The 13,419-nt window shown below is 38.2% G+C and overlaps 1 protein-coding gene across 4 annotated transcripts in view; it reads left to right on the top strand.

The window, feature by feature from the left end:
- The window catches only part of GPC5 (glypican 5), a 770,806-nt gene that overhangs the window by 599,169 nt on the left and 158,218 nt on the right, over positions 1–13,419 (top strand). The window contains exon 8 of one of the 4 annotated variants that reach the window (XM_048078009.2): positions 10,690–11,161. The exons of the other annotated variants lie outside the window; for them this stretch is intronic. Within the exon in view, the coding sequence (XP_047933966.2) occupies positions 10,690–10,775 (86 nt within the window). The 3' untranslated portion in view covers positions 10,776–11,161. Of the gene's footprint in view, positions 1–10,689; positions 11,162–13,419 lie in introns of those variants that run through there. 4 annotated transcript variants of the gene reach the window in all.

Genomic DNA, 13,419 nt, shown 5'->3' with positions numbered 1-13,419 from the left:
CTTGTGGGTCTGCATCAAGTTTGCTGTATTGCGGACTTCTTAATTACTATTGACCTTCTCCTTTGTTATTCCCACCCAACTAAAGACAAGGAAGACAGACGTACACGAGTTTTTTTCCACAGACCACAAGTACCTCCAACTTCAAAGCATTACTGGAAAGCTTGGCATTCTTAATCTACAAGGCTGCAGGTGGTCTTCTTATAGCCACCAATGGAAGGAGGTTAATGTGAAATTCTTATTTTCTCAAGCACTCCCCATTTTAGGGAAATGCCAAGGTGACGTTTCTAATTCATCTTTCTCTTTAGCTTTGACATTGCCTTTTAGAAAAGGCTTTAAGCTTCCATTAGTTTAATCTTTGAGAAATACGGACGTATTCACATATGTAGGATAAGCTTTAATTTGCATATAAGCCTGTAAATAATAACTAAAATGCTATTTGATCCCTCCATATATGAACATTCTGGAGGTTTTTTTGTTTGTTTATTTGTTTTAAATCCAGTTGAACTATGCTTCTGAGGATTCAACATTTCTAGGCCAGGAGTATTTTACCCCTATTAATTCATTTAGTATGTCTTGTGATAACAATACTTTCCCTGAATTCATTTGGTATTACTATAATTATTGTAAGCACTTTGGTAGGATTTCCAGGGTAATTCAGTATTAATTAAGTGGATCCATGTTGTTGAGAATCCCGTTAAGCTGAATATTTCAATATAGCAGAAAACATCAAAATCTTCCTCTGAGTGAACAAATCCCTTATTGTTCTGCAAAATGACTATGCACAAAGGGCAATAAAGAAGTCATAGTAAGCCTTCATCTCTGACTGTTGTCTACTTTTGACTCTGAGCCAGTTCTTTGGAGTAGGCATTATGTTCTTTACTTGCAATGACAATAAGTCTTCATGACTGAGCGTACACCTAGTTCAATGTTGTTGCCATATGGTGTGCTAGCAATGCTACTAACTCTTACTGGCAGACTATTCAATGAAAATGGGAATAGAAGGACCAAGTTTTGTATACAGTAAATTGTACAGATGACTATCCTTTCCTTATGCTTAAACATAAAACACAGGGCATACTTTTTTTATTATTATTATTTTTTTCCCTTTCATGTGTTGAATTATAGGGTATGTACCCCATGTTTTTCATAGCCAGCAGGACAGAATTTTATTGTCAGTCTAGAAAAAGTCAGAAGTAAAATTAAAAGAATTCAACTGTTGTTTGAAAAAGGGTGACCTGCAACTGAATGGACAAACAAGAAATGATAAGAAAGAGGAAGAGAGGAAGAATGTTCTTCCACTGGTACTGTGAGTTATAAGAGTATTTCAAAGAGTTATTAATATGCTTCTAGATTTCTTAAAGAAACAAAACCAAAAAGCAAGCTAACAGACAAATAGCCAAACCAACAAACAAACCAACCAAACAAACAAACAAGCAAAAAATCCCAAAGCACTGTGCAGAACTGTAGACAAGGGAGAAAATCACTTCCCTGTAGTTTGCACCTCCCATCCTAGGGAACTGAGACATATTTTACTCAAGAAAAAAAAATCTCATCAAATAAGCTTCTTGCAGCTATTCTTTCAAACATTCTTCCAAAGCAAATGCCATAGTATGGCATACCACCAACTTAATTTTAATATTTATCGTTGGCTTTTTCAACTATATACTTTCCTTCAGTTAACTTTTTTTTTTTTTTTTTTTAACAAGGGAATAATAACATTACCCTGCTACGTTGACTCAATTTTACAACATAAAAGGACAAGCAATTTAATACATAAAATGAAGTGATTCAATCAGTATTAGAAATTGAAGTGTGACCCTAAAACCTGTCATAAAAAATAAAATTCTTCTGTTCCTGTTGTTAAGGCACTTCTGACATGGATTCTAAAAGAATGAATTGCAGTCCCAGAATGATATTTGTGATCACTTCACCTGTAGCTTGAGAATAAAGTGGGCATTATAATTTTAAAATATCTGATCGTATCATTAGACTCCTTAAAGAAAATTAACCACTTGACACAGGAGTGATGGTATACTGCAAAAGGATGTGGATAGAACTCATGAATTTTGTAGGAAATAGAAATTAAGAAATCGATGAGAAATCAGGAGAATATTCTTATTCACATATTTACAAATGCACCTGAGATGCATGGGAGTAATGATGAATATAATGAGGGTGGGACTACAATGAGACAAATGTGGGTGAATGACAATATACCCCTATCAAGCTGATAACACAAATGGAAGGGAAAATATTGCACGCAGCATGGGAAACAAACAGGAGGAGTTGGAATCCATGGTGCAATTAGAAAACTATGATCTAATTGCTATCACAGAAATGCAGTGGGACAAATTACACATCTGGAACATCGGAATAGAGGGCTACAAGCTTTACAGAAGAGACAGGCAGGGAAGGAAGAGTGGAAGTGTTGCTCTCTATGTTAAGAAATTGATTGTGAAGAGTTCGCTCTAAGAAACAGCCAAGAGCAGGTTGAGAGCCTGTGTGTAAAATTAAGGACTGGATCTTCTGCTGGTCAAACTTAGGCAAAAGAAGGAAATGCACAGAAAGTGGAAACAGGGCCATTTGCCCTGGGAAGAGTACAGAAATGCTGTCCCTATGTGCAGGGATGGGATCAGGAAAGCCAAGGCACTGACAGAACTAAACTTGGTGGCCAAGAAGGCCAGTGGGATTCTGGCGTGCATTAAAAGGAGCGTGGCCAGCAAAGGGAGGTGATACTCCCCCTCTACTCTGCCCTGGTCAGGCCTCGTCTGGAGTACTGTGTCCAGTTCTGGGCCTCCCGGTACAAAAAAGACAGGGATCTCCTGGAAAGAGTCCAGTAGAGGGCCACAAAGATGATACGGGGCCTGGAGCATCTTCCCTATGAGGAAAGGCTGAGAGACCTGGGTCTGTTCAGCCTGGAGAAGAGAAGACTGAGAGGGGATCTTATCAATGTGTATAAATACCTGAGGTGTGGGAGACAGAGGGATTTGGCCAACCTCTTCTCAGTGGTTTGTGGGGACAGGACAAGGGGTAATGGCCACCAAATGGACCACAGTAAGTTCCACACCAACATGTGAAAGAACTTCACGGTGAGGGTGATGGAGCACTGGAACAGGCTGCCCAGGGAGGTTGTGGAGTCTCCTTCTCTGGAGATATTCAAGGCCCATCTGGATGCCTACCTGGGCAACCTGCTCTAGGGAACCTGCTTTGGCAGAGGAGTTGGACCCGATGATCTCTTGAAGTCCCTTCCAATCCCTACAATTCTGTGATTCTGTGATTTTGCAACTATCATGCTGTATTTCTCTTACCTTTCCCATTTAGAAAGCCTTGTGTGACCCTCAGTGGTATATAAGGTTGCTTTAAATTATGGAGTTGAATAAGGAGTATTATCACTATATAATGAAATGTGAGAACCTTGAAGGATCTAAATAAATTTTCAGGTAATAGGTTTAAAATAAGCTACACCAATACTTGTTCACTCAGCACAAGATATTGCACCTTCCAAAAACAGTGAAGAGAGGAGAAGTTCATGGAGGAATAGTCTGTGAGCACCAGACATCACAATTCAGATGCGAGTTCACACTATAAAAGCCCCACATTCTGGAAACGGAAGAGTAGGCCAACCCTATACACATCCTGTTTTATATTCTTCAATTCATATAAATTATTGCCTGCTATTAGAGGTAACACTTAGGTAGCCCAGAATCTGAGAAATCATTTATTTTGGAAATAACCTATCTTTGTTTTCCAGATGACATTTTTTCTAGTACAGGAAGTTTTTCTCATTAACTTCCAATTTAATTTTCTTCCCGTTTTGACTTAAAATGAGATCCATTTCAGCAGTGACTGATCTCATGTTTAAGCCTTTTTTATTAATACTTGTTTGATGGTATGTCTGGAGTGACTCTCAGCAGATGGTTTTGGGAAGGAAAAGCCTCATATCTTTCACAGGTAATATCTGAAATCCCTCAAAGAAGAGCCAAATCAGGGCAACCTATAAAACACGGGTAGAAGCAGGCTTCGTAAAGTCATATTTATAGTTCTAGTGTAAGAGGAATTTATAGCATAAAGTTTCTATCATTCCTAGGAAGATTTAAATGTACGTTTGCAAATAGTCCAAGGGCTGTGAAATACTTAGCTATTCAATAGAGGTTAGTCCTGTGTTATGATTTATCATGTAGCAATTAAAATATATAAAAAAGTGTTTATGAAGGATTCATGTCAAGAATAATGATTTTTCATACAGCTCTCTTCCAGAAACATGTGAATGGCTTTCTTAAACAAACAAACAAGCAAAACAACAACAACCACAACAACCATATTTTCTCAGTTCAGACTACCTCTAAGTAAAATGATTTTCCCTTGGTATCAAAGACTCTGCAAGTGCCTGGACTCTATATTCTGTAATATACATGAAAAAGAAATTGTATACATATACAGGTTCTGAACTAAGGCTCAGCAAAAAGCTTAGAATTTTACACTAAACCCATGGTCACATAAAGCTAAAATCAGGAAAGTGAAAAAACAATCTTAGCATTTTGTTTCCCAGCCATATTTCTAAACTAGTGCAGAGAGCATCTTTTCCTTGTAAAAGTATATTTCATTGCTTTAGCTCATCCTTTCATTATCATGCAAAAAGGCTGGTTTCAGCATAAATCTTAGCAGGAAAATAAGGCTTGAAGTACCTGAGTGTACATTTTCAAATGACTTTAAAAGAACTACATGTTCCCAAGCAACACATATTTCCCTAAACTTTTTACATTAAATAACTCTTCATAATATCTTTCATTATGCCAACAAGATGAATGGTTATGTTAATAATAATCATTCAAGGAGCCAAAGAAAAAGGAAAAAATACATCAGGATTCTAGGAAAGGTAAAGCAGAATGATACAATATATAATTGGGAATGGTATCTTAATTTATGCACATAGAGACTCCTGAATTTTTGGATGATGAGACTTTTACTTGTGTTACTGTATTGTCCTTGAAAGCTAAAAGCCAGCATTTTTTATTATTATTTTTTTTTAATCTTATGTTTGTAAATGTCTAGCAAGGTAACAATGTATTTTGAGTTATTATCTGAATTCTAGGGAGCTTAAATATCTGAACAATAACAACAACAAATATTATTTAGGCAAGAAACAGACATAAAATTTACATTAAGTTTCTCTTCACTGTCTCAAGATGAGGACTATTAGAAGTTCCTGGCTGAATTATATTTGTTCTGCTATTCCCTTGTGACAAAAGCCAGAACAATACAAAATCCTTACTAGCAGTATCAGAGAGATTCTCTGGTACCTCAGTTGCAGACCTGTTCAAAAAAGTTCAGGAACTTTTTTGAGTCTTGGTGCATTATGTAGCTGAGAAATATGGAATAAAATCTATTTGCAGATGTCTTTAAGTTTAGTCCCTCCTTTTCAGGAAGTGTTACATACATGTACATGACCAGGGTTTAAAAACAGCGAAGGGGACAGCACAAATGTCAGTTGTTTGCCTTCCCTGGAACTCTGCTTACTCCTATGTATAGCAGGACCAGGGATCTTTATTATGAGAACCTATAGAACCCACATGATATCTTGTCTCTAAACTGGAGAGACATAGATGTGATGGATGGACCACTAGGTGGTATGGTCACACTCAAAGAGTTGTGATCAATGGCTCAATGTCCAAGTGGAGTTCGGTAACGAGTGGTGTTCCTCAGGGGGTCAATATTGGGACTGATGATGTTTAATATCTTCTTTGGTGACATGGACAGTGAGATCAAGTGTACCCTCATCAAGTTTACTGACGACACCAAGCTGTGTGGTGCAGTCGACGCACTGGAGGGAAGGGATGCCATCCAGAGGGACCTGGACAGGCTTGAGAGGTGGGCTTGGGCGAACCTCGCAAGGTTCAACAAGGCCAAATGCAAGGTCCTGCATCTGGGATGGGACAATCCAAAGCAAAAATAGACGCTGAATGGAGAACAAATTGAGAGCAGCCCTAAGAAAAGGGCATGAGGGTATTGGTTGATGAGAAGCTCAACATTAGCCAGCAATGTGCTCCTGCAGCCCAGAAAGCCAGCCATGTCCTGGGCTGCATCAAAAGAAGTAATGCCAGCAAGGTCAAGAGAGGTGATTCTCCCTCTCTGCTCTGCTCTTTTGAGACCCCACCTGGAGAACTGCATTCAGCTCTGGGGCCCCCAGCATAAGAAGCACATGGATGTATGAGAATGAGTCCAGAGGAGGGCTACAAAGATGATCAAAGGGCTGGAGCACCCCTCCTATGAAGACAAACTAAGAGAGTTGTAGCTGTTCAGCGTGGAGAAGAGAAGGCTCTGGGGAGACCTCATTGCAGCCTTCCAACCTAAAAGGGGCCTACAAGAAAGCAGGATAGGGATTCTTTATCAGGGAGTGTAGTGATAGGACAAAGAGTGATGGCTTTAAACTAGAAGAGGGTAGATTTAGATTAGATATAAAGAAGAAATTCTTTACTCTAAGGATGGTGAGTCACTGGAACAGGTTGCACAGAGAAGTTGTGGATGCCCCATTTCTGGAAGTGTTCAAGTCCAGGTTGAATGGGGCTTTGAGCAACCTGGTCTAGTGGGAGGTGTCTCTGCCCATGGCAGGGCAGTCGGAACAAGATGATCTTTAAGATCCCTTCCAATCCAAACCATTCTGTAATTCTATGATCTGAGAAGCCAACAGACCTGATAACACTGTGGTATCCTTTTGGAAAGGATGGGCTTTACAAGGTGACTTCCTCTGACCTGTAGAAGCTGACCTGAAAGGAACTAAAACTGGTCTAGCTAGATTTTTGAAATTAATACTTGACTAGAACAACAGGATGACTATTCCACTTCCTATAGTTTTGTATTGGGTATAGATGGCAGAGTTTTGGTATCAGGAGGTTGCTGGGCAGCCTCTGTGAGGAGAGGCCGTGGACACAGCTGGTTCCAGCCAGCTGTAATCACCCCACCACAAGGCACAGCTGGGCCCGGCAGCCAAGGTGGTGGTGCCTCCATGAAAACATAATTAGAAAAGGGAAAAAATGCCAGCCAGAGCTGTGTGAGGAAAAAAAAGTGAGAAAGAGAAGCAAGAACGCCAAGGTCAGAGGAGGAGGGGGAGGAGGTGCTGCAGATGTTGGAATAGGCATTTTCCTGCAGACTGTGGAATAGAAAATCTTGGAGCTGATACTTACTGCAGTGGGTAGAGGGTCTTATGCTGGAGCACATGGATATTTCCTGAAGGACTACAGCCTGTGGAAAGCCCACACAGGAACAGGGGAAAATTTGAGGAGAAAGGAGCAGAAGAGAGGAGCTGTTAAGAACTTATTGCAGTCTCACATTCCCCATCCCCTCTGCAACACTCAAGGCAGGGAGACGTAAAATATTTGAGAATGAAGGGGTAAAGTTGAGCCTCTGGGCAAAAGGTGAGGGGAAGGTGTTGTTTTGAATTTTGTCTCTGTTTCTCACTATCTAAATCTATTTTAATTGGTAATAAATTCTACTGATTTTCCTCAAGTCAAGTCTGTTTTGCCCATGATGGTAACTGCTAAGTGATCTCCCTGTCCTTATCTCAACCCATGAGGATTCTCATCCTATTTTCTCCACTGTGCTTTTGAGGAAGGGAAGCGAGAGCAGCTGGGTGGGAATCTGGCAGCTGGTTAAGGTCTACCTACCACACGTTTTTACTTGTACACATTAAAGCTGACAAACTCCTAGCGTTAAGTTCCCCCAATTTTCCATTTGCTGTGTGTAGCATAGCCTTAGCGCACATGAATCACAGCAGTAATTTCAGCCCCTGTCTCAAATACAGCTGGAAATCACAATGGAAAAAAAAATCCTAACCGTAAAAAGGGTAAAGTCCCTATTGTAATGTAAATTTTAAACGTTGACCCCTCTGGATGAGATCTATGTATTTTCTGACAGTGCTTTTTCCAGGTCCTTCCAACACCATCCCAGCAGTAAATACAGAATAACATTATATTTCTGCCAGTAGAGGATTAAGTTGGTAAATCAGCATATTTTATTTGAAAGCAAATGCCATCCAGGGACAGAGATAATGATAACAGAGCCTATTTTTCATTAGGGCACTTTTAGGTTTAGCCGTCAGTAAGAACCTTATTTAAATAGAAAGATTTTTGGTTGCTTCCTGTGAGAGTCATATACAGCCTGTAAATGGACAGTTTTACAAATGAGAATACGTGGAAGCTTCAGAACTACTGAAATAGTTTTCTACAAAAGGTGCAGAATATTCCTTTTATATTTTCTTTGAAGTTAAAAACTGCAAATTAGGCATTAAAAATGAATAAAACTCACTCTGTAAGAAAAATGATGGTAAGTGAAACATAAAGTTTCATTCTAGTTTAAATAATTTGATTGCTTGATCTATTTTAATCAACTGTTTTTCTTCCCTCACCAGCTGTGTTTTAAGCAACATGAATTAGACAGTTTGGTAAGCTACAGTATAACCTGCATTTCTTTCTGCTTGAAGTTTTTTTTTTTTTTTTTTTTTTTTTTTTCTTTAGTATGTGTATGTTGGCTGCAGGGGAATAGTAAGGGAAAAGAGATGTATGCAAAAGCTAAAGGCAAAGATATTAGCTGGCCTGCCAAATGATCTATGCAGCAGCAAGGCTAACATGGGACCAGGGGCAAGTCAACATATGCCTGAAAGCCTCAAAGCACTAATTCAAGTCCATCCAAAGTTTTTCGTCTTCTCTGTCTTGTAAGAACAGCACATTCTTTCTGCACTGTTGACCTCCTTTTAGATGCCAAGAAGGCAGAAACCTAAGGGAAAAATTAGCTTAATCCTTTCCTTGCTTCCTCTTGTCTTTTCCTCCTCCATGCTGTATCTATGGTCTGTATTACTTTTCATGTTGTCACTGAAGCTGGCATGTGGCCACATCTTTTCTAGTCCTATCTTCGACATTCTGCCAGCAGTGTTCTACATTAAACATTAAAGCTTTCCTGCGTGATTTAGAGGAGGTTTTACATGCTATGGATCTTCTCTAATGTTAGGAAGGCTATAGGTAGCTGTTTCTATGGTTTCACACTCTCACTGCCAGAGTCATTATAAAGGTACTGTATCGCACTGATTTTTTACCCATCTGTCTCCTCATATAACATGCTCAAGAATTACTACTCACCTGAAGCTATAATAATTCTGACTACACATCACCAAAAAGGCAAGACTGATTTTCCTGGTTGCCACTTTTCATACATACGGTTACATCTTTTATGTGCAGAAGGATCAAAAGGAAAGTCCAGTGCCAAAACAGACTCAAAAGCAAAGATTCCAAGTGCCCATCACTCTTAGCCACAAATAAAGCAACAAAATAAAGTGTCTTCTAATCAGAGGGGAAGTTAGTTTCTGGATCTGAAACTGAAATGTAAGGCTTATATCCATTTCACTCTGTTTGAAGTGCCAAGAATAGGAAGATAGGCCTATTATTTAGTAGAGAGTGTTTGTGAAATTCCTTCAGTTGTGTCAGGAGTGCTCACTTGTATCTGAATTGGCTATTTTTGTGAAAAGAAACCTAAAGAAGAATAAAATCTATACCATATCCCCCCTTTATATTGCTTAATTGTAGCCTGTAGCAATATAAGCATTCCAGTTCTACAACTCTTATAAATAAATAAATAAATAAATATCAACCCTTTATTACATAGATATTTGTCAGCCAGAAATTTTCTGTCTTCTTGTTTCTGTCTCTGTTATTCATTTTCAAACTATTAAAACACGAGGAGATTTATTCATTGACATGCTATTTGAATTGCTATTCCTTGGCAACGTCTATGATTATGAGGAAAGGCCAGATTAGTAATGTGATTTTCTAGTTGCTATGTGAAAAGCAACCACTTAGAACCAGGTGGATATTTTTGGCTGTGGCTCAATCCTTATTAATGTATGCATCCTTTTAAGTGTGGTTAAATTACTAACCCTAGAATCTATAATAATGAGCACAATGTTGTGAAATACAGTTTTTTTTTTTTTTTTACATAATGAATGTCTCATCTAGCAGCACTGTAACTCATTAATCTCTGAATAACCTTCAATTCGTACCATAACATGGATGTTAATGGTAGAAATTAGAGTTGAAAAAGCCTATTTGGTCTTCTATTTCATGTACTCAGTTGATTGTTCCCTAAAGTATATTTTCCAGTGCTTTGTCTCATCCAGATTTAAATGTACCTAGCAATAAAGCCTCTACTACTTCCCTTTTGAGACTATGTCACCATGTAATAGATTTCACTATTGGGAATTTTTACCCTATTCGATCTTGGGAAGATATTTCACCTCAGAAACAGGAAAAAGGGAAAACATAATAAAAGCAAAAATATTTATTGACTAGAAGCTAGCAGGAGAATTTTCTACAAACCAGGCATCTTACTTCTCTTAACAGCTCAATGATGCTGTTGTCATTTCCTATAGAGTGAAATCTGCTCTTGCATTTTTCATAACATTTCCTTGTGGTACAGACAAATTCTACCCATGCCCTTTGACTGTGTCATTTAGCACTTATTTCACATTTCTACTTTGTAATTTCAAGATTGTTTTGCCCTTGGAAATGAACTGCTGAAATATCCATGTAAGAGTCAAATTTTTAAAGTCAGATTTATTAAATACAGGAAAAATAGATTTAAAACAAAGAGACTTGTGAAGTCTATCAAGATCTCTTAACCTTACAGAGACATTATCTTCTTTAGTCCTCAAAGAGAGGAAAAGCTTCCATCAGCAACAGAACAAGCTCTGTCTTCTGATTGACCCCTCACTTGCAAAGAAGCATTTATGAAGATCAGCTGATTCAAAGAAGTTGATCAGGGACAGCCATGAGGTAATAATGGTTAAACTCATTACTAGACCACTGACTACAAAATACTAAACTGACTGACAGATATAGATAGCCATCCACTCCTAATGAATTCCTTGCATATAACATGTTGAATATTTGGACTGGTGTTAAGAGTCACCAAAATGTGTTTTCAGGGATGTAAAATAGCCTAGTCAGTGTCTGTATAAATTGTATAATACAAGGGTACATGAACCGAGTGACGTAGAGTCAAATAAAGAGCAAATGAGGAAACAAAATGTCTTATTTGTGTTTATGTATAATAAGGGTTTAGAGTATTACAGAGGAGATATACAAAACATTTGGCAGGGAAAGACAGAAATACACACACCTCCATACATAGTTCTGGACCGCTGCCTTAGCAGGTCAAAAGATTATTTTAAGGAGTGAAGAGCTTCTGGAGCAGGCAAGCAGCAAGAGGAAGGGTGAACTTCTACTCTTGGAGCAGGCAGGGAAAGCAGACAGCACCCTTGGAACTCCAGCAATCTTATATTGGTTGTGCAGAACAGTTCCTGTAATAATTATTTCCTCTTTTCTGTACCCCACTCCTCACCCCCTAACACTACCCACACCACCCCACCCAATTCCAAATCCTGTCATTTTAGAGGATGTTTGAGCTTCTAGGCAGTTTTATTGTTTAGCCTCTGCACCCTGGAATATACACTCCACAAAGAAGATATTACTTTAACAGACAGGTACTGTTTTTTCTTACTTACCAGCTTCTTTTCTTTCGTATGCTGAAAGCAGTCTTTTCCCCACTGTGAAAATTGTATTTCTTCAGTGACCAGTAATTAATTGACCATCTGTGGCTTGTTTATAGGTCTTGCTCCTCTGTTATCAACAATATTTTCAAGGCAATTTCTATTATCCCTTGCTTAAGCTCTACATCACACCAAGAGACACCTGGTACCAAGCTCCAGTTCACACACCAAGTTCTCATAATAAGTTGATAACAAGAAGAATAGGTTAGGATAGGTCTTTGTGCAGTCAGCATAAGCTTTAGCTTGCATTTTTACTGGGATAATGTGTAGTATTACCATTATCCAAGCTAAGCTGACAGTTTTATATTATTATTATTAATTATTATTATTACAATTATTATTATGTTGTTGTTGTTGGATAAATAGATGGGAGAAGGAGAAGGGAAGACAGAAGAAAAAAAATGAAGTCACTTCCATTACCAGATTTCTCTCTGCAGGGCTGCTCTCCAGCGTCTTGTCACCCAGTCTGTACGTATAGCCAGGGTTACCCCTTCACAGGTGCAGGACCCAACACTTGCTCTTGTTAAACTTCCTATGGTTGGTGATTGTCCAGCTCCCCAATCTGTCCAGATCTCTCTGCAAGGCCTTTCCACCCTTGGCAGAGTCAACAGCTCCTCCCAGTTTAGTAACATCAGCAAACTTACTCAAAACACTTTCTAGACCTACATCCAAACCATTTATGAAAACATAGAAAAGGATTGGCCCTAAAATGGAGCCCTGGGGACCTCACTGGTGATGGGTTGCCAGCCTGATTTAGCCCCATTTACCATAAGCCTTTGAACCCTATCCATCAGCCAATTGTTCACCACTTGTATGATGTTTTTATCTAGCTTTATGCTGGACATTTATTCCAGTAGGATCCTATGAGAAACCATATCAAAAGCTTTACTGAAATCCAAAAAGATTACATCAACTGGCTTCCTTTGGTTGACTAGATGGGGGTGATCTTATCATAAAGGGAAATTAAATTTGTTAATCAGGATTTTGTTAAACAGATGCAGCATTAACTTGTCTAATCAAATCAAAATATTTCTGGTCAAAAGAACTCTACATGTGCATTTACAGCTTTCAAGGAATTAACATAAAGGCACGTTGAGGTCTTCAGAGAACAAATTTCATATTTTGGTGACACACCTTTGTTCTCTCAGTACTGAGGAATTTTGCATTTAAGTACAGATCAGACTATGGATCAGAAGATTTCTATGGCTTATGCTTTTTTCATAAAGTAAACTTTCTATTTAAGCACCAAGCAAGAAAAATAAAGAATAAACTTGCACCACTCCAATATTTGTGTCCCAGCCTTTCTATTCTTGTTGCTACCTATCCAAACTCCTTAGTATAGCGCTGTGCATGTCAGTGAAGTTACAGATAAGGTAAATGCACATTTTCTTAGCTTACTTCATAATTATGTAATAAGTTGATACCAAATATATAAATACATCCATGGGATATAATTTCAGAAGCATCAGTTTCTTTACTTTGTACTCAAATTGAGAAACATTTCCTCTAAAAGTGTGATTACAACTAACTCTACTAATGTCAGAAACTTCAGTGTGTTACTGAGTGCAGCAGAAAAAATTCTAACATCTTCAATTTCCAATGGCTATTTAAATAATTAAATTAATCTTTTAAAATGTCACATCTGTTGGAGAATTTACTTGTTAGATTAGTTTCACTGTTACATTTCCAGTGTGTTTGGATGTTTGTGATGCTTCAGTTCACTGAATAATATTTTCTTCCATATAGCCAAACTGTTAACTGCTAATATAGGTTCTGAAAATATGATAAACATTGATTGCCTCTTCATATTTTCTTTATTAGGATTT

Source organism: Anser cygnoides, chromosome 1, assembly GCF_040182565.1.
Source record: "Anser cygnoides isolate HZ-2024a breed goose chromosome 1, Taihu_goose_T2T_genome, whole genome shotgun sequence".
Taxonomy (NCBI): Eukaryota; Metazoa; Chordata; class Aves; order Anseriformes; family Anatidae; genus Anser; species Anser cygnoides.
Note: the sequence above shows the minus strand (reverse complement) of the source record. Positions and strands in the feature narration are given on the sequence as shown.